This window comes from Arachis ipaensis, chromosome B10 (genome assembly GCF_000816755.2).
Source record: "Arachis ipaensis cultivar K30076 chromosome B10, Araip1.1, whole genome shotgun sequence".
NCBI classification, from domain to species: domain Eukaryota; kingdom Viridiplantae; phylum Streptophyta; class Magnoliopsida; order Fabales; family Fabaceae; genus Arachis; species Arachis ipaensis.
The window spans coordinates 108,117,641-108,140,242 of NC_029794.2; the positions used below are offsets into that span (position 1 = coordinate 108,117,641).

Here is a 22,602-nt window from a genome sequence, read left to right on the forward strand (position 1 = left end):
CAGAAGAGAAAAATGACCATAGTTACATGCACTAATTAGGTACTGTAAATCGAAAAGGCATGAATTATTTTATTTTTGTATGTTAGCAAATCATTATATATCATAAATATTGGCAAATCAAAACGTACAGAATAAAAAGGGTATGAGAATAAGATCTAAATCCATGCCTTCCTTGCAGCAGTTCACCTTCAATAGTTACACGATCGGAAGCATCTCAGTGCGACAACGATCTGAAGGACGACAGCATCAGTGAAAGTCTCTTCTTTTCGGTCCGCTATCTACCTCCTCTGGTCATATTAACATCTTCGTCGCAGTAGGAGCAACTAGTCTTCTCATCTTCAAAGTTCTTATGTCGCTGTTCTGAAGCCGCCAGTTCCAAGACGCCGTTCACCATTGCTAGCATCTCTGCTTGCTTGCTGGAAGAGAGAAGACCCCAAAAAAAGGACTTTGGGTTGGTGGGTTAGAATTAACTATATGGGATACGGGTAGGTTTTCTTTCTGTCAGCTTGGACCAGAGATCAGTCTTTATAGGCCCATATTTCGTTAAGCTACGATGAAGGGAAAGCTAAGCCAACATGGTGTGGAACCTATTTTTTTAATCCTTTTTTTTTTATCACAATTCACAAGTTCCATGCTTTGCTTGATTGTTATATAAATCATGGATTTACATTGGGCCGCCGAGGAGATTAAATTATTTTGCTTTTAACTAAAAATAATTTATAGATTGATAATTAAAAGGTATTTTAAAGATGTATATTTTATATTTAATTTGGTTTTTAATTATTATTATTCTATCTTTTTATTTATTTTATAAAATTACACTACTATACCTAAAATTTTAATAAAAATACCTAAACTAACCTACACTATCCCAAACGCTAATTACACTCACTCACCTTCTCTCACTCTGACCCACACACACGTTGAACCCAACCCCTCACTCACTCAGCCAGACCCACACACAACACACACACTAAACACAAGCCTAACCCAGCAGCTGAAAGGAAGAAAGAAGAAAAGGAAAAGAAAGAAAAGAAAAGAGGGGGATCTGGGAAGGGGGCCCGAGGGAGAAGAAAAGGATGAGAGGAGAGGGGAATCCAAGAGAGAGGAAGGGAGCGCCAGGGGAGGAGAAGCTCGCCGCTGTCAACTCGTCACCACCGCCGCGCCGTGCTCCATGCCGTCGACGCCACTATTCCGTCACAAGAGAAGGACGCGAGAGGGAGGAAATAGAACCGCGAGGCAGCTCAGCCACGGAGAGAGGAGACGCGCGTCGGATCTGTCACCGCCGGTCCGCCCATCGCCAAACCACGTCGCCGTCCGTGAAGCTGTCTCCATCGCCGCTGCCGGAGGTCGCCATCGGAGCCACCGCTCCACTTCTGTCATTCTTTTTATAGTGAGTTCCCCGCGCCTTGAAGCTCTCTGTAATCATTCTAGCTATTTAAGGTTAAGGATTCCGATGTATAGATATTGTATGGTTAATTTTATGGGTTTGCATGTCAAAAATTAAGGTTGTTGCTGAGCCACTGAAGCTCCTGGCCGCTGTCGGAGCTGCTGCCGGTTAAGTTTGGGGTGGCTGGTGCGTCGTTCTTTTATTCCAGTAAGTGTCCCTACCCCGGAATCCTCGCCTTTGGTTTTCTGTTGTGTATTTTGAGGTTTCCATGATATTAATGTTTTAGGATTTAGAAACCGAGGTCACACGTCACGTTTGAGGAAGCAAGCTGAGCTGAGGTTTCAATTGCCATTGATGGTTGAGAGGAAAGGAATTTCTGGAGGCATTTGGATTGTGGTATGAACGTGTTGAGGTAGGGGCTTTTCTAAAAACTTAATTTTGTAATTGGAATTGTTATAAATTGACATGGATGTGCAAAAATGCATTTTTAGTGATTATGCAAGTCTTATGAATTGACTGGCTTGTTTCGTATGAATACGGTTGTGTATTGATTGAATTATTAATTGATTTGTTAAAATTGGAGATTTCTAAATTAGTTTGGTTTGATGTTATTTTTAAAGTTTGAACGTCTGGATGTTGTTTTATTGGAAACTAGTTTGGTTCTGAACCCGTTGGAAATGGTTGTGGAATGTTTTGGTTGGGACCCGGAAAGGGTGGCAAAGTCCAAGTTTTAGGGGAGGTGCTGCTGAAATCTCTATAAAATCCAAGACTTTATTTGAAAAGTTATTAAGAGAATTTGAACTTAAGACTTATATTATTTTAGTTGAACTATTTAAGAAAGTGATGAATTACGTCTTGAATTGAATTATTGCAAAGAGAATTGTGGTGGAGCTTTGCTTCTTAAGAAAAGTATTACATTTTGAGTGCAAACCAATTAGAGAAGACTTATGCTTTGAGGCTGTTTTAAATGTGAGAATGGTTTATGTTTTTGAATTTGACTTGAGGATTTTATTTGGAGGAGCTTCAGTGAATTTATAAGTAAATGGACTTTAATCGACTGACTCCGCTTGCAATGTTTTGGAAAAGTTAAGGAATTGGTTTTAAGGAATGAAATTAAAAATTGTTTTGGTTCAAACGGATGATTTTTCGATTTTAAATGATTTGGTTTTATTTGGATTTTGCTTGATTTAATTCAAACCACGAAAACATGATTTTTCAAGAATTTTAATAAATTTAAGAAAAGGGATTTGGTTGTTCTCCCTTAAAGACTTGAGACCTTGCTGGAATAATTAATTCATAACTCCTGTTTAAGAGTAGTTAAAAGGATGGTTTCAAAGAGGAGAACTTTGAGTCTTTTCAAAGAAAACTTCCATTTGATATGATTTTGGAAATTTTTGTAAGTTTTGAGAAAATGTTACATAAAGTGGCTTTCTTTTAAAAATAGAATTGAGTTTGAGGAAAAAGTGGCTTGGAAGCTAGAAATAGCTTGAGATATGAGAAGGATTTTGAAATTGAGACAAGGATAAGTTTGATTGTTGTTTTCAAAGAAAAGTGATTTGAGGAAAAAGTAATATATGGCATGAATGATGATTTACTTGATGTGGATTGTTGAGAAAGTGTGAAAATGATTATGATTGGTTATGAATGAGATGGAATGAATAAATATATGTTTGAGATACCTGGGTAGTAGCAAGGATGGTGGTTCGTCCCCCTTGCTCCAGGTTAATGTTTGAGAATTGATAATGATCACGCTTGATTTAAATTGAACAAAAGTATGTTTGTGACGCTTGGGTAGTAGCAAGGATGGTGGTTCGTCCCGCTTGCTCCAGGTTGAGTTTTCAAACACCCGCCTGGGTAGTAGCCGCATTAGTGGTTATTCCACTGGCTTTGGGTTAAGCAGGTAGTAGCAAGGGGGTTGTAGCTCAAACCCACTGGCTCTGCATGGGTGTTTCAGTCTATGGTTAGCTACCAGGACGTGTCGGGTTGGCTATATAACCGACAGATGATATCATCAGCCATAGGACAGGCATTCATCATATGCATTATATGACATTGTTTGGGTGTGCATATTGTAATTGGTTTGCCTAAGTGAATAGTTATGTTTAATTGCTAATTGCTCTACTTGATATAACTGCTTGATTGTGTTTGAACCTTCTTATTTATGTGTGACTAAAAATTGATTGAATTGTGATGAATTGGTTGTTGATTGAGTTGCTTGGACCTAGGGTCGTGGTTGATTATGAGATGAGCTGAAAACTATGTTTGATTTGTGCTTTTGGTTTAGAAGAGTATGAAAAACTAAACTGGTTCAGTATAGACTTAATGAACCTATGCTTGGAACAGTTTGGTCATTCATGCTGTCTAGGAAAGACTTTTAAAAAGGCTTTTAGATTTCTGAAAAATTAACAGCTTTCCTGTTTAGAAAGGATTTCGAATTTTGAATATTAATTCTTTGGTATTGAAAAGAAGCATAAGGCGATTATTAATCACTGTACTTTAAAAACAATTTTATTTTCGTATCTTATTATAGCAATTCTATAACCCTATAGTGAGAACCCTTTCGAGGATGATGTTCTCACTCCCTTACAGGTTTTTTCCCTTTTCAGGTTATGGACGACGAGTTTGGAAGGGCTTATTTCTTTTTGTTTAAACGATACTTTTGTATTGATTTTAGCATTTATGTTTCCCTCGCCTTTAATTTTACCAAGTCTTCACAAAAGGGATAGGATTATGATTATGTAATGCTTGTAATATTAATAATATGTAGATATATGGTTTGTTTTGTAAATGTGGTTGTATGTTATTAGATAAGAAGTCTCTTGAACGGTTATACGATTTAAAATTTAAAATAGGCTCATATTTTAGTATTAAATATTTTAAAAATCGTCGTAATACCCGAGCTATCAGAGTGGCGCAGCCGGAAGCGTGACATTTTGATAGTTAGGGTGTTACAAATTGTATTGAATGAGTTAAAATAATTAAATCGAAAAATACTCTCCGGAGTATGGAGTATGCCATGACAGCTTCATCATAAAGTGTAGAAATTCGAACAAAACAATAAAATTTGCCGATATCGGTTACGTGGCAAGGTTGAGAAGCCCCTTTTTCCTTTTTTTTTTTTGTCCTAAACTTGCCATATAAGATTGATATCTTATAAAAAAATGGAGTCATTGGCATAGGAAAAGAATCCTCATCGGATCGGATGGAAAGAACTAAAATTGAAATGAAAGAAATGAAATTAATTTATTTTTGTATGTTGTATAATTTGATTGAAAGAACAATAACTTATATTGTTCCGTGGATTTTTCTGTAATTTTATCTAGCATCAATAAAATTTTACCATCGCTGATTTTAAAAAAAATTTAAAATCCAAAACGAAGGTGAAAAAAATGATATGGATAGAACTACTGATTGAAATTTAATAATTTGTTTCATTTTTTTGTTTATTTTTTTGTTCGTTATCGTTATAGATATTTTTATCCAATATATTAACACCAACAAAATATTTCAAATGAAACCCAAAATAAAATTTATGAAAAATATGTTATACACCGAATAAAATAATAACAAATTGATTCATTACTATGAATTAAACCTACATATAATTTAATAAACTCCCGATTTTGTTTTTCAAGTGGCAAAAATTCTCTATTCTAAAATATTTCATCAATTAATCAACAATAAAGATTTCACTTATATTAGAGAAAAAAAGGAAGTACTTCTAGTGTCGTTAACATGTCCAAAAAAATATAAATAATTAAATAAATCAAAACAACAATAGTTCAATTTAAAATATCTTAAAATCTGAACAGTATCTATTCGCTCAATAGATAATAGTCATAGCCAAGACTCCACCAAACCTTCAAAACATGCTCCTTTATCTCCATTAGTTGAATAATCTCATGTTTTACAGCAGCTCTATATAATGGTGATAATTTTCACAAAATATCATCGCTTCTTTTTAATGGAAGGAGCACCTAACATGTTAAACTTATCCAACAGGATCTTCAAACAAAACAAAAAAAAGTATAATTAAGATTTTAACCAAAAATAAAATTCGAAATATAAAAGAGGCCAAATATGTGAAGACCAAATTAATGAATACCCTAACAATAGGTCTTTTAGTAGCTAACCAATTTTTTACGATTAGATCAGATGACTCATCACAAATAGAGCATCCATCTTCACTGCAAGGCTATACAAAATAAGCCTTAATATACATAGTCTAAAATCAACAAAAGTAAACAAAAAAAATCATACCTGAATAGGGTTACCAGGCAATTGAAGACTTTTGAACTCGTTAACAATCTATTCGTCAGAACAAAAATCTGTCACTTCAAAATTAACCTCTAAGTCTAGGTTGTCTCTACTATTGGACTTCACTTTGAAGATAATTTCCTTTTCCAATAATTGTGCAAAATTCGGAGAATGATCAATCATCCCACCTTCCTATAGTTGCATGAAAAAAGAAATTAACCTATGAAAAGAGAATAACACAAAAATAATACACGCAAATGCATTAGAACAATAAAATAATAATATGCACAGTTTGAAACCAGTTAAGGATCTCCGAACACGACTTCTTTAACATTGCACGTCCCTCACGATCATGCAACAAAAAATGTTAATAAACCAGAATGATCAACTACTCTTATCTTGATTTGATACCTTGTGCACAATTCCATAGAAAGGCATAAAAAGCGACATTAAAAACTATCTATGTTTGAAAATAAGAACGAAATAAAAAATAGAAAGTTAAATTTATCTCAAAAGTGCCACATCAATGCACCCACAATTCCCACAATAATAAGCAGCTTTGATGACCATAATAATTCTTTCACACTTGCAAGCTAGAACCCACCAGTCACCCTGGTCAATCACTTCCAAACCAGTAGCCAGGACACAATAAATGCCACCTTACGTGCACATAACAAATTAATCAAAAAGATATAGTTATCTGATATCCTAAAATAAGTGGATTCATTGTATCTATCAAACCAATTACCTCTTCGGATAATTTCAATTTCTCTACCAATCTCTTTCTTTCGAGGATTAAAAAATCATCACCATCAAAATGGGTCGCAGGACCAGCAGGGGTATGTAAAACCCCGATTTAAAGAAAATTAAATAAATAAATAATTAAATATGGGCCATCAGAGGTAGAAAAATTTCAAATCATAATTTGAAAATTTAAATATGATACTGGGCTCAGTGGATTTTTCTGAGTCAAAAAACATAGTTTTCTACGTGAAAATACATAATAAAAATTTGACCTGCAGTACCGGCTGAGATCTGTCTGGTACTGTAGCTGAGAAAAATAATTTATGAGTGAGAAAGATTAAAAAGTTAGAATTTATGATTTAGAAAGTAAAGGTATCTAAAGCGCGATTTAAAACGCTAATCTTAAAGGTTTTGACCCAAAGTTGGGTCAACGGGCTAAACCAAGTGAACCGGACTTAAGTGGACCCAAGATTCAACATATATATAGCTTTATTAAGGCCATTCAGCAGCCACAATCCCCCATTTTTGTGTGATTCACGTTGGAGAGAAGAGAGGGAAGAAGAGAGAAACCCTAACTAGCCCTCCTTGAAACTTTAAATCACCATAACTTTCTCTCCAGAACTCTGATTGACGAGTTGTTTGTGGCCACGCGTTGCTCTTCTTGCCCTCTTCATTTCTATGGAAGTATTGCAGTAATAAAATCTGAAATATTTGCCTAGTTTTCGAAATTTTCCACTGTTACACATTTTTTGGGTAGTTAGTGTTGAAATCTTGTGATTTTGGTTATTTAGGTATATTGTAACATGGATTCTAAGTGGGTTTTATCCCTATTTCATATGGTCTAAGGTAAGAAATCCTCAGATCCTTGTGGTTTATCAAATTTTATGAACCATAGATTATATATATATATATGAAATTAGTTATGTTAGTGTTGTTGGGTATATTTGGAGCACTTGAAATAATGTGTTGGTGGCTAAAGCTTATTGGTTATGATTGAAAGCCTTGGAAGCTTGAGTTATAATGTGTTTGGGTTTGAACCGCCATCATTAAGGTACAATTTAAGTTTCTTTTAAGTACCGTGTGGTGTAATGTGATGAGAATTTCTAGGCTAGATGCCCCTAGGATTAGGTTTGGATTGTGTAAATAGTTGGTATTAATATGTATAGTTGATATGTTATAGAAATTAATGATTGAGTTGAGAATTGTGTGAATTTGCATGTTTGGTGTGTTGAGAAATTTAATGAATTGGATAATGATTATTGGTTTGTGGAATATGCATTGAAATTATGAATTGGGCCGGAGGCCGTGAATCTTGGGCCAGAGGCTAGAAAAGGTAAGGACGGTAAATGATGATTGAATTGTGGGATAATGTATGAGATTAAATGAAGAATTGGTATAGAATGTATGAGGATTTGATTGATTGATGAAATAGTGAAAAACGAGGTTTTTTGAAATGTGGAATGGATGTATTTGAGTTGGAATGTATAGATTGAGTATGTTTGGATTTTGTTGTGTATGTGTAAATATGAGACTTGAGTTGGTTTGGGTTCATTATGTTGGTTGAAAATGATTGAGGCTTGTGAATCATTGAAAAATTGGTAAATGTGTGTTTTTGGTTAAAAAAAAAAGATTTTTAGCCAATTTTGGCGGGCCGTAACTTGGCCCTCGGAGTTGAAAAACTTTCAAAATTGGATTTTTATGAAAATTCATTTATCTATCTTTCCAACGGTTCAAGAATGGTTGAAAACGAAATTTTGTGAAAAAAGTTATGAGGTTTTAAAAATTGGACTGAAAAACTAATTTCTGCAACATATCAGATTTGCTGGTTTCTTATATGGATGTGTATGTAGCACATGACGCGCGTACACGGGCATTGGCCTCTGCCAAGTGCTCCTGCGTATGCGGACATTGCATGTGTATGCAAAATTGTCCAAAATTGGGTGTATGCGTACGCAGGCCTTTGCATGCGTATGCGGACACCCCAGTTTCAACCTGTTCGTATACACACCATATGTATGCGTACGCACACTTCTCAGAATTTGGATAAATATATTTTTATGGCTTTTAACCATTTTTTTGGCCTTCTAAATATTTATAAACTTTGATATGAGTTTGGATACGGTGGAATTGAGGATGAAAGAGTTAGGGATGAAGCCCATGAGTTGAGTTAGTAAAATTGAGAGAAATGAGCAAGATATTAAGTGAGAATGATGATGATTATGATATTGATAATGAGAATGATGATGATTATGATATTGATAATGAGAATAATGATGACTATGAGATTGATGATGAGAATGATAATAATTATGAAATTGATATTTGAATTTGATTATTAATTCATTACACCTGTCTGGGTAGATGTAGTGGCATTGATCCACTTGTTCTGGGTTTAGTTTGAGTCTCCTGTGGTAGATGCAGTGGTTAGCCCCCACTTGCTCCCAGTTGAGAATGATTTGAAACTTGTGAAATTATCTAAGCTTAAGATTTTCTTGGGTAGATGCAGTGGGTCGACTCCACTTGCTCTAGGTTGAGATCCGAGATTCTGTTAACCCTACGTTGTAAGTGTGGTTGGACACTTATACCTTTTCGAATGAGATCTCCCCCATGGGGATATATATATATATATATATTGAATGATTATGATTTTGAGCTTGGGGATGCGCATTCACAGGGACTATCCAATGGTTAGCTACTAGGACATGTCGGGTTAGCTATATAACCGACAGATGATATCATCAGCCATAAGGCAGGCATACATCATTTGCATATGTTTGATTTCTTTGGGTTTGCTTATTTGTATTAGTTTGCCTAATTATATATGCCACACTATGTGATTATGTGCTATTTGCCTTACTTGAACCTACTTTTGTATTACTTGTCTGCATTGCTTGTGTTTGTACAACTGAGAGGTTCCTCATGTTGGTGTCAGTTGACGTTGAGGGCTGTCCTTGTTGAAATGAAACGAATAGATGATTGATTAACAATGATGAATATCGAATGAGATTATTTGAGCTCCCTGGATAGACATAGTGAAGCGATTTCACTTGCTCCAGGTGAAGATATGATGTATCGATATAGAATTACTGAGACAAAATATCTGGTGTTAGTTCTGTTTACGGTTCTGGTTATGTTATGTTGGAGAATCGGAAAGTTAGAAAATATGAGGAAGATGAATTAGATTTAGTATTCCCTTATGACAGTTGCTTATTTATGGATTAGTACGAACCTAGGATGGATACTTGATGAAAGGAATCTTAGGATGCTTAGCGAGTTCCTATTATAGTGCATTGTATTTATTTGGCACTTTTACCGTACTGGAAACCTATGAGTTGGGGGTTCTCATTCCTTATATATCTCTTGTTTTTTAGATGCAGGTCCTGGAGCTCAACAGTGAGCTGTGATTCATCTGAAAGATGGTGAAGATCATTGGACTCCTATTTTACTTTGCTTAGAATCTCTCCGTATTTATCTTGAAAAACTTATGTGTATGTATTCATCATTTTGAAAAACTTGCCTATAGAGGCTTTGATGTATATTTTAAGAGAGATAGGAAATATTTTTGCCAAACTAATTTTATTTTTGTACCCTAGTCAGCCTAAACTTCGCATGTCGCAACTAGTGGCTATTATACTTACGTCTCTCTATATATATACCTTATCTTGTTTTGCTATCCGAATACGTTTTATCTTCTATTTTATTGATACGTGAGTGTTCTGTTTCGCGATTTTATTTTACTCCTTTTCAAGCTTCCCGTTTAATACTTCCTTTCAACTTATATATATTTATGTATTATAATCCACCTTGAGTCGTACTACCTTATTATTAAAGACTTATGACTCGAGCATAAGGATTTGAATATTAGGGTGTTATAGGGTACATCAGATTTTACCGGGCCTTGAGTGTCCCTCCACCTCGCTAAAATGGTAGAATCAGAACTTATCACTGATACATCATAAGAATCACACCATCCAGTAGTTTCTACTTCGATCTTGAATAGAAACTCCTTATCAAGAAAAACTTTTTAAAACCAGTAGGATCTTTGCTTGCTTCCCCTTTTTCCTACGCAAAAGATTTTACATTTTTATCATGTTGAATAAACAAACATCTTTAATTAACAATCATAACGTGATCAACAAAATGGTTTCAACAGCAAAAACCACATACATTCAACTCTTTCACCATCTCATTACAGGTCCGTCCGAATAGAGTTGCAGCCTCCTTATCAAACACAACAAAAGTTGTTGTAACAGTACCATCAAAAACCAACAAATCTAACTTATACCTGTCTTTTTTATTCAAAAATATCAATTAATACTTGACATGTCACCCTTTAGTTACAATAAAATCATAAAGATTATATTCAACATAATTTAAATGCTCAAACACAATTTTTTTAGGCTTATCAGTTTTCTAAATTTCAGCCTAGCAGAAGGAACTTTGGTATAAAATTGTAGGTATATGAATTTTTTCTATAAACTCTATCTCATTTTGCCAATTTTTTTTGTGGCAAGACAATATTTCTATCGATCAAAGCAGTTTTTTTTAATAAATTGTTCTCTTATTGTCTACTAATTGTTAGTATTAAGCCAGATATTGCTAAATAAATTAAAAAGAAACATAATTAATTATATAACTACATTACTTTTTTATGAAAAGATTTCATAAATAAGTCCAATTAGAGTCGTACCTATCAACCACATTATTCACGTCCTTATTACAGCCATCGCAGAAATATGTATCCACATTAGCTTCTGCCTTCACGCTGTAAACACGGGATTTATACCACCAACTTGAAACGGGTTCAACATTAAGAACAGTAGTCAGAACAACATAGAATCCAACCTACATAGGAACATGAAGAGATGACTTTTGCGTGGTCTAGAAATTCGCAGATAAATCCTCGTTGCAGGTATAGCTTCTAAACCAACAAAAATCCTTTCTTACAAACGTTTTGGTTGTCACAAGTAATAAACCCCTAAATAAATTGATAACCGAAGTATTTAAACCTCGGATCGTCTTCTCAAGGAACTGCAGGGAGGTATGTTCTTATTATTGGTTATGAGTTTTGTAAATTGGGGTTTTGAAAGTAAGGAATAAGTAATTTAAATGACAAATAAAATAAATAAATAACTGTAAAATAAACTCTTGGCAAGGTATGAGAATTTGGAAGTTCTATCCTAGTTATCCTTATCAATGGTGATGAGAATTGAGTTTTAATCCCACTTAGTTAGCCTTTACTAAAACAAAGGAAGGTCAAGTGGACCAATTAGTTTGATCCTCAGGTCCTGGTCAATTCCTAAGAAAGGACTGGAGTTATTGAAGTTCAATTCAATTAGCAAAGACAACAATTATCAATCACGTTGAGTTTGACAACTCATGAGTTACCAATTACTTAACCAAGGCCAAAAGGGGAAAAGTAAACTTACTCGAATAAAAAATGTCTCCAGATTGGGAGTAACAGTAACATAAATAAAAGAAAGCAATCATAAACTGAAATACCTCAAATTATATTAAATAGAAATTCAAATTTAAACATGAATGATTCATAAGCCAAATTGGTAACAAAAGTAATTAAAAGAAAGCTTTAAAAGATATGAAAGCAAAAGAGAAATATAAAGCGAAAGGAATATTAAACCTGATAAAGAGTCAGAATACTAAATTGAAATAACAAGAAATCCTAATCCTAAAACCTAAGAGAGAGGAGAGAACCTCTCTCCCTAGAAACTACATCTAAAACTATCAAAAGTGAATAATTGAATGCCTCCCTATGAATGGATGCATTCCCCCACTTTATAACCTCTAATATGTGCTTTCTGGACTTGGATCTGGGTCAAAAAGGGTTTCAGAAATCGCTGGGAGCGTTTTCTGTAATTTCTGGTGCGTGGCATCTGTCACGCGGTCACGTCATCTGGAGTTTTCCTTGTCACGCGCTCGCTTCGGTCATGTGTCCGCGTCATCTGTTTTCTGCTCATGGTGCGCGTCCGCGTCAGTCACGCGTTCACGTTGCTGTCTTTTCGCGCTAGGTATGCGGCCGCGTCGTCCATGCGTTCGCGTCGCTGCCAGTTTCTTCAAAAACTCCATTTTGTGCTTTCCTTCCATTTTTGTATGTTTCCTTTCCATCCTTTAAGTCATCCTTGCTTTAGAAGATCTGAAAACTACTTAACACACAAATCACGACATCGAATGGTAATAAAGGATAATTAACATAAATAATTTCAAAGCATAGGAAACATGTTTTTCACATATATCACATAATAAGGAATGGAAAGTAAAACCATGCAATTTACATGAATAAGTGGGTGAAGGATTGAATAAATCTCTTGAATTGAGCATAATATATATCATCAAATATGGTTTATCAACCTCCCCACACTTAAACAATAGCATGTCCTCATGCTAAATCCAAGATAAAGAGTAAGGTAAGGTTAAAGTGGTGGAATCTCATGCAATGCAATCTATTATAAATGCAACTACCTAAATAAATCATGCAATTCTAATTGTTATTCACTTGTATATAAAACTTACATGTAGTTAAATTAATTCACATTCTCAAGGAATCATATATGCATAGCCAAACCCTAGATAATGTTAAAGCACTTTTACAATTGAGATGGGTAAAAATATTTTTCAAACTTGCAAGACAATTAACAATTCAAGCAAAGATATATGGTGATGAGCTATTGAACCCTCACTGGATTTTGTGTTTACTCTCTAGTCACTTAGTGTTTATTAGGTTAATCACTCTATTCTTCTTTTTATCCTTACTTTCTATAACTTTGTTCTTCATCTAACCAATCAACAATTACAGAATACAGACATACAAAAATCATGAGATCTTTTTCAAAGTTGTAATGGGGCTAAGGTAAAGGTAATGGTATATGTATAAGGCTAAGTGAGCTAATAAGTGAATCCTTGATTAGTCTAAGATCTCACCTAACATACATATTTTGTAATTCAAAGCTTCTTAACCTATTTGCCCAACTTTTCTCACTTTGTATTGTAAGCTCATGCATTAACTTTAATTTTGTTTCATGTGCATTGATTCTTTTTATTTTGCAATTGGGGAATTTTTGTATCCCTTAATTAAATAAAATAAAAAAATTTTATGCACATGGTAATTTAATTGTTTTGTTTTATTTCACATGAGCATGCTTCCCAAATTTTTTATTTTGAAACATCTTATTCTTTTTAACTTCCTACTTGTTTCTATCATCCACGTTCCCATAAAGTTCTCCACACTTAAACAATACACAATTTCTATCTTAAGCTAACCAAGGATTGAACTTGGGATTTTTATTTTGTTTTTCTGCTTAAGGCTAGTAATGTGGTTTATAGAACAAGAGAGGATTAAAAAGCTCAAGGGGGCTAACAAGGGTGATGTAAAAGGTAGGCTAATTTGGGATAAGTGAGGAAAATTCAAATGATGGCCTCAATCATCTCTTAATATGTATCTATACTCTATAAATAGACATATAGATTAAAACAAAGTAAAGAACATCAGAATAAAAAGAAGGGTGAAACACACAGGAATGAAATTTATGGTTTGAATGTAACCATACAATTAAGCTCAAAACTCACAGGCTGTGTGTTCTCTAGCTCAAAAATCATATATCAGTTATACATGTCATGTAAGTAAAAATTAAGAGTTCCCATTATTCTCAATGTAAAATTTTGGGTGGCTTTAAAGTTTTAGTGTTCCTCCTTGATGAAATATTGTTAACTAACTAACATGTTATGCTATATATAGAAGGTGTGTGGATTGTTTTTGATTATGTTGAAGTCTCTAGTTTACTTCCTTTTTATTTTCAATTTAAACCAAACTATCATATGCTAAAAGGGTAAACTATACTAATTAATCCACATATTCTATAACTAATAAGTTTAGAATTGCAAACTAAACTAAATGGCTAAAATATGAACTAAGGTGCAAAATGCAGAAATAACATAAAAATAAAAAGGACAATGTATAAGTACTGAAAGATAAAAAATAAAAATAAAGATAAAAATAACCAAAATAAGATAAAAGAGTATGTAGTGGTTCACCAAAAAGATACGCCAGAGATGGCAACCTTCCCACACTTAAAATAAAGCATCGTCCCCGATGCTCACTTAAGCTGGGTGTGAAGGAGTGTCATCACCAGAAGGATGGGCTGCTGGAGTCTCGGTGGTGGCCTGAGGATCTGCAGACTGGATAAGGGTAGGAGGATCTGTCTGCTGCAGTGGAGGCTCTGACTGGATAGGAATCTCGGGGTCTGCGGCCTGTAGCTGGTGTGGCTCCTCCTGCTGTGGCGCAGCCTGCTCCGGGCTTGCCTGGGCATGTGTCTCCTCTTCATGAGCGCTCGCCTCCGCCTCAGATGTGTCAGAAGGGGTGTCAGGCTCGGAGGGGATGTCGCCGCCGGATCGGATCATAAACTTGAGGTGCTCATAGTGTCGCTTGTTGCGACGCTGCATACGGTCAAGCGGGCAAAGAGGCGATGCACCAAATGGTAAATAGGCTCAGGAGCAGGTGGGGGTGCAGTGGGTGGGGCTGGTGCAGCAGTGGAAGAAGAAGGGGCAGCTGAAGGTGTGGCTGTCTCAGCAGAAGCGGTGAGGAATGGGGGTGTATAGCCTAAAGTTTGAAACTTCCTGCTGTGAGGGATAATCTTTTTGCAGTCCGCAGCAGGTGGTTTCTCATCAGCATCCTCCCAAGGCACGTCAGCTCGACGGCCTAGCTGGGTAACCAGGTAAGGGAAAGGTAGGGTGCCTCTGATATGGACCCTGGCCATAAAGTGCCAGATGAATCGTGGGAGGTACAGGTCCTTACCCTAGATCACACACCAGAGAAGGGTGATCATAGTGGCAGGCAGCTCCGTCTCATGAGTGCTCGGCATAACAAAGTTGCTCAGGATCTGGTGCCAGAGCCGAGCCTCATCATTCAGATACATAAGCTTGATTCCTTTAGGCATTGTGGTGTTCTTACCCATGACCCAGGGGACAGTAGCGTCAAGGGCTATCCTCTCCTTGACAGCATCCCAGTCGAATCTCAGAAAACGCATGTCCTCTTCAGCCTTTTGGTAACCGTCAAGCTGATCTAACTTAGGCTGAAGCTGCAGAATATCCTCAATGGCCTCTTTAGTGACCAGTATCTGTTTCCCTCTGAGGTGCACTGCATCCAGGAAAGTCTTGAAATAATTGCAGTAAAACTCTCTTACCCAAGAAGCATTGACCTTAGTCAAATTTCTCTCCAAAAAGAACCAGCCTCTCTGTTTGATCTGATTGGATGTGTACTGCTGTAGTTCTTCTGGAATTTTTAGAGTCCTCTCTAGGTATAGATTTCTGGAGGTGGCAAACACCAGATACTTCAGCTCACAGTATCGGTTTGCAAACTTAATTGGATCATTGGCAGGGAGGACCTGGTCAGCCTTCTCCTGTGGGGTAAAGTGCTTTTCCCGCCAAGAGTCATCATGCATGATCTCCAGGATAGACATAGAGGATTCACCTCTTTTCCGTTTGTCGGTTGTTGCCTTTCCTTTTCCTTTTCGTTGAGGGTCAGACATCCTGAAAAACAGAAATCTAGGATATAATAAAAATAGAAAAACAAGTAGGCAAATAACAAGATATGCATATAGTGGCAAAGGAGCAATAGAATTATGAAATGAGTTGAATAATTATGCATTTTGGATTGTGTTGGAGTTAAAAAGCTGAGATGAGAAATTACAATCCAAAGTGTATTATAAGGAGAATACGTGTTAATTAGGAGCAATAATAATTATGCCATGAGTTAAAAAGTTGAAAGAGTTAGTCAAAAAGCAGAGGGGGAAGTTGGAAAGTGAAGAGTGGTTAAAATTAAAAAAAGAGGTTAGAAAGCGAAAATCAGTGAGTTAGTGAAAAGAAAGTCAGAGTAAGTGGCATGATGATCGGTTTCTAAGTAACAAGAATTTCACAATTTTAAGCAACAGACAACTCATATTCAAGCAAGGAAATCAAGTTGTTGATGATTCATATAGATATAGAAATAGCAAAAAGTGAAATCTAATCATCAACAATGTGATTTATTAACCGGGAAAACAGAGGAATAAGAATGCTGGCCCGTGCATTCATGAATTGGTTTGGTAAAAGCTGAGGAGTGCCAAATTCAAATTGCCAAAACCAAAACATGAATGAATATCAAAATAATTTACAGAAAATTGGACAGCATTCCGGCTAAAATTGAATGTTCCTGGGTAATAAACAGCAAGCAGAATAGTTCATATAAATTAAAACAGATCTGCAAATAAGCATAAATAATGTGAACATGAAAGAGCAGTCGCAATAGCAGCATGAACAGTAACAACATCATATGAACAATACTAACATCACAGCAACAGCAGAATTGCAAAAATTATAAAATAGGGAGCAAGAACAGTGCAATTAATCAGGCCTAAATCCACTAACCACATCCTAGCTACCTAACCACCTAGAATCCACTACAAACATGCATCTCTAACTATCCTAAATTTAAACATAACTGAAAAAAATATGCAAATAATTATGAATGAAAGAAAGGTGGCGTTCGGCAGAACCTAGTAGGCGTATGAACTAAGCTAGGGAACTGAGAGATGGCGGGGGTGTGGTTGTGGTGGTGCGGTGGTGGTGGTGGCCGCGTGGGTGGGACAGCGGTGGTGGAGGGAAGAAGAGAGGAGAAAGAGAAGAAAGAGAGGGCAGGAAGAAGGGGGTGGCATCGCGGTCGTGGCTGGGTGGTCGAGGGTGGTGCGGCGGTTGGAGGTGGTTGGCTGGGAGTGGTGGTGATTGAATCCACGCGAACGCGTGGGGCACGCGGTCGCGTTGCTGGGGTGGACGGGGATTGACGCGATCGCATGAGGGACGCGATTGCATGGAATGGGTAAAAGGATAAATGGCGCGGTCGCATGAAGCATGCGACCGCATCGCTGGAAATTGTGCTGGACGCACAATTCCAGCGTCATTTCAGCGCAACTCTCTGTCTCCTTTGGGGTGTTGTGCAATCCACGCGATGTGAACGCGTCGCTCACGATTTCGCGTGGGATGGGTGTTTTGCAAATGACGCATTCGCGTGATGGACGCGAACGCGTGGACCATTTTGTGCTAAACGCACAACACCTGCACGATTCCAGCCCAGATTTCTGGGCGTTGGATTTTTACGCCGATTTCCAGATCACGCATTCGCGTGATTGACGCGGACGCGTGGGAGGTGGTTTTCGCATCTGACGCGAACGCGTGAGCAATGTGGTCGCGTCGCATGCCTCTCTTTTTTTTATATGCAAGTATGCAATGATGCAGTATGCAATGCTAATACAAATGCTATGAATAACATCCAGGTTCAATAAAAATAATATAACATAAAATCAAACAGTACGAAATAAAAATTGAAAAAGAAACGACCATACCATGGTGGGTTGTCTCCCACCTAGCACTTTTAGTTAAAGTCCTTAAGTTGGATATTAGATGAGCTTTCTGTTATGGTGGCTTATGCTTAAATTCATCCAGAAATCTCCACCAATGTTTGGAATGCCAACAGCCTCCGGGGTCCCAAACTAGGTATGTAAAGCTTCTGAGCAGCTTCAAACAGATTTTCAGGCTCCCGGGGTGACGAATATCAGAATATTTTCCAGGATCCCAAACTTTGCTTTTAAATCCGCCTTCGTCTTGATCTATATTTTTCCATCCGGGCGGTTTAGAAATTAGATTCTCACCAAGATGACCAAACGTTTTCCAAGATCCATTCGATTGAAAATGATACCAATCCGTGCACTTCGAGTTGAAGTGTGGAACCTTATTGAACCTTGTGCACCAGCTCTGAGTACGAGCATTTCCCTCTTACTCTTAAAGCCGCAGAGAGCTCTAAGCTGGCCATCTGTTTCAAACAAACCATATTCAAGTGGAAAAATAAAGTTAAAGGTTAAGGATTGTACCCACTTGAAGCTTGTATTGGGTGGTAATGGCCTTGGGATAGGTTTCCAGTGGTTCTGTAAGTTCTACTCCCTTGTAATCTTCTGCGAATTCCTCCACTTCCTTGCAAACTTCTTCAAATGCAACCACGTCTTGATCAAAGTCTTCGACATCTTCCGCATCACTCAAGTCATAAGTTGGAGGTTGAGAAAAATCTACCTCGACATCATCTTCGTATTCACTTGGATAAGGTTCTTCAATCTCAGAGAATTCACTTGTGGATGCAAGTTCATTAATAGGAGAACTTGACTTGAGACTATCATCATCAAGGAAACGTGCGTCCTGGGTTATTCCGTCTAGTTGTTCATGAAATACCTGCTTTGGGGGTTGTGCACTACCCTCCTTAGCATTAATTATAACGTCCTTGACGGAATTTTTCACAACTCTGGATTCCCATGGAGATTCAGCATCTCCTAAATCTTCAATCAGTACTTCTTCTTCTTGGATAATTTGAGCTTCCTCCAATTGTTCCAGAACAAAGTTATGCTCATTACTGCCCTCTGGGGTTTCTAGTGTCTCCTTCATGCTTCGTTTGTCATTAGATTCTCCACATAAATCTATTGGAGTTCCTTGAGGGTCTAAACGTTTGGAAGATAATTGATGTATTGCTTGCTCCAGCTGATGAAGGGTTGTATGAAGTCGATCTACTGTTTCCTTGATGTGAACTTGTAATTCTCGAGGTGATGGATATGGACATGGTACATAGGGAAGTGGTGGTGTTTGGGAGTAATTGGATTTGAATTGGGGTAAATAAGGATCATATGGTGGCGAATGGTGAAAAGGAGCTTGTGAGTGTGGTGGTTCAACGTTATATTGAGAGGATGGTCAATAGGCACAGGGTGGGGCTTGTTGGTAACTACCAGGGGGTCCACCATATCTATTAGCTTGGTATGCATTGTGAAGTGGTCGTCATCTGTGATACTGTGGAGGGTGTTGTTGCCTAAAGGGTTGATCAAGTCCTCGTGGCTCCATCCATCTTTGATTGTTCTGACCTTGATGCATGTTCCTGCTATAACTTCCGTTTCCTTCAACAATATTATAACCAAACTCAAAGCGAGAGGGGTGAGAATTCATAGTAGCTAATAAAATAATAAAAAAGGGAAAAAAACAAAAACAAATAAACAAATAAAGGAAAAATATTTACAATAACCAATAATAAGGCACACGTTTGCAGTTCCCCGGCAACGGCGCCATTTTGAAGAGATGACTTTTGCGTGGTCTAGAAATTTGCAGATAAATCCTCGTTGCAGGTATAGCTTCTAAACCAACAAAAATCCTTTCTTACAAACGTTTTGATTGTCACAAGTAACAAACCCCTAAATAAATTGATAACCGAAGTATTTAAACCTCGGATCGTCTTCTCAAGGAACTGCAGGGAGGTATGTTCTTATTATTAGTTATGAGTTTTGTAAATTGGGGTTTTGAAAGTAAGGAATAAGTAATTTAAATGACAAATAAAATAAATAAATAACTGTAAAATAAACTCTTGGTAAGGTATGAGAATTTGGAAGTCCTATCCTAGTTATCCTTATCAATGGTGATGAGAATTGAGTTTTAATCCCACTTAGTTAGCCTTTACTAAAGCAAAGGAAGGTCAAGTGGACCAATTAGTTTGATCCTCAGGTCCTGGTCAATTCCTAAGAAAGGACTGGAGTTATTGAAGTTCAATTCAATTAGTAAAGACAACAATTATCAATCACGTTGAGTTTGACAACTCATGAGTTACCAATTACTTAACCAAGGCCAAAAGGGGAAAGGTAAACTTACTCGAATAAAAATGTCTCTAGATTGGGAGCAACAGTAACATAAATAAAAGAAAGCGATCATAAACTGAAATACCTCAAATTATATTAAATAGAAATTCAAATTTAAACATGAATGATTCATAAGCCGAATTGGCAACAAAAGTAATTAAAAGAAATCTTTAAAAAATCTGAAAGCAAAAGAGAAATATAAAGCAAAAGGAATATTGAACCTGATAAAGAGTCAGAATACTAAATTGAAATAACAAGAAATCCTAATCCTAAAACCTAAGAGAGATGAGAGAACCTCCCTCCCTAGAAACTACATCTAAAACTATCAAAAGTGAATAATTGAATGCCTCCCTATGAATGGATGCATTCCCCCACTTTATAACCTCTAATCTGTGCTTTCTGGACTTGGATCTGGGCCAAAAAAGGTTTCAGAAATCGCTGGGAGCGTTTTCTATAATTTCTGGTGCGTGGCATCTGTCACGCGTCCGCGTGGGTCACGCGGTCGCGTCATTTGGAGTTTTCCTTGTCACGCGCTCACTTCGGTCATGCGTCCGCGTTATCTGTGTTCTGCTCATGGCGCGCGTCCGCGTCAGTCACGTGTTCGCGTTGCTGTCTTTTCACGCTAGGTATGCGGCCGCGTCGTCCATGCGTTCGCGTCGCTGCCAGTTTCTTCAAAAACTCCATTTTGTGCTTTCCTTCCATTTTTGTATGTTTCCTTTCCATCCTTTAAGTCATCCTTGCTTTAGAAGATCAGAAAACTACTTAACACACAAATCACGGCATCGAATGGTAATAAAGGGTAATTAAAATAAATAATTTCAAAGCATAGGAAACATGTTTTTCACATATATCACATAATAAGGAAGGGAAAGTAAAACCATGCAATTTATATGAATAAGTGGGTGAAGGATTGAATAAATCTCTTGAATTGAACACAATATATATCATTAAATATGGGTTTATCAGAACAGTTTGAAAGTCAAAAAACAAATAATGAAGCAAACATCAAAAAGTAGTTTTCTATAAGGCACTCACATCTGCAGCCGCACATAACTCCTTTATTGTCTTCCTCTCAGTGGAATATAAAACTTCATCTTCAGCAACATACACCGATTTGCGGAAAGCACAGATAGGTACTGTGAAGTTTCTCTATAGTACATGCTCAATCACAATGCCATAAATAATTCACAATGTTGATACAATACCTTTTTCAAAACATCACAGCCTCAGGAACATCTGGATTTATCAAAAGCTTGGTACCATACATAATGTTCTGTAATATATTGGTATCTATGTACAACAATCATTGCTCAAATGAGTTGTACAATTATACATAACAGAAAAATTATCGAATGGAAAGTAACTAAAAGTATCCTTAGATTTAAAAAATAACTATAATCTACTGTGAACCTAATTAATTAGTATAAAAAATATTTTAGCAATGAGCTATAAAAATAAAAAAGTATTTATTGCAAATATAAAATGATAAAAAATATTATATAATAACAAAAATATAACTTGAAATTATATATTGATTAATTAATTGGTGAGTAAATTCAACATAGAATTTACAATCAAAAGAAATAAAAAGCTGGTGATACAATTTATCCACGTGCATATAATAATACTTTTTATCACTTCAAATTTTAATTTTTATAACGCGAGCCATTTGTCGGAATTGTTATTACCGTTTTCTATAATTTCACTTGTAATTTCACCTGATAAAAAGTATTAAAGCACAAAACACAGTACTTATAATTTTGTTACCACTACATGTAGTATCGCACCCTAAAATTTAAAAACCAAAAAAATTACTATTATATGTAGTATCACACCATAAAATTTAAAAACTAAAAATACTAATTGAATCACGTCCCAGTAATTAGTAGAGATAGCTACAATAAGATATAACCATTTGATAGTGATCGAATCCTTACCTACTTCAAAAATTCTTTATTTTTGCAAATTGAAAAATAATTATCGGTAGCTGCTGCTCACCCGTTGCCACAAAACCCTTGATCTGGTCCACTATCTCTCTAAAAACAGCAGCATTAAGCTTCAAGCTACAGAAAAAATACAAATTATTTAGAAAATAAAAAATTATTTATATAAACATATTAAGTGATGAGTAAGGGCATCGAAAAAATGCACCCGTCATTCTCAATATGAATGACCAACATGTCAATAAGTTTTTCATTCTTCAAATATTTTTTCTCACCTTCTACACCGGTCATAACTCCAGCAACGTCTAAAATAAATATCAAATAGAAGATTGTGCACAAATCACCCATCTTAGTGATATATTGTCATAAAAATAAAAGAAAAATCAACTTATGTACTTGCTATAAATCATACACTTACCAACCAAAAAATGATGTTGAGGAGAGTATCCCATAATTTTTCTAAAAGGGACCAACTTAATACCATATAACGGTATTGCATTACAGAAAAAAGGTAAGACAGTAGTCCTTGCTTGAAAAAACAATTTAAAATGATGTGATGTTGTGC

The 22,602-nt window shown here is 36.2% G+C and overlaps 1 protein-coding gene and 1 long non-coding RNA gene across 2 annotated transcripts; one reads left to right on the top strand and one right to left on the bottom strand.

The window, feature by feature from the left end:
• On the top strand, positions 1,255-4,239 carry LOC110267876. Its single transcript, XR_002355829.1, has 3 exons — positions 1,255-1,393; positions 1,509-1,802; positions 3,997-4,239. It is a non-coding gene; the product is annotated as an uncharacterized LOC110267876 (long non-coding RNA).
• LOC107620956 lies at positions 10,280-22,385 on the bottom strand. Its single transcript, XM_016323030.1, has 8 exons — positions 22,246-22,385; positions 22,093-22,157; positions 21,783-21,812; positions 21,317-21,384; positions 21,130-21,243; positions 11,082-11,236; positions 10,559-10,676; positions 10,280-10,309 (listed from the first exon to the last, which is right to left on the bottom strand). The coding sequence occupies exons 1-8, from the start codon at positions 22,383-22,385 to the stop codon at positions 10,280-10,282; spliced, it is 720 nt and encodes a 239-aa protein (XP_016178516.1).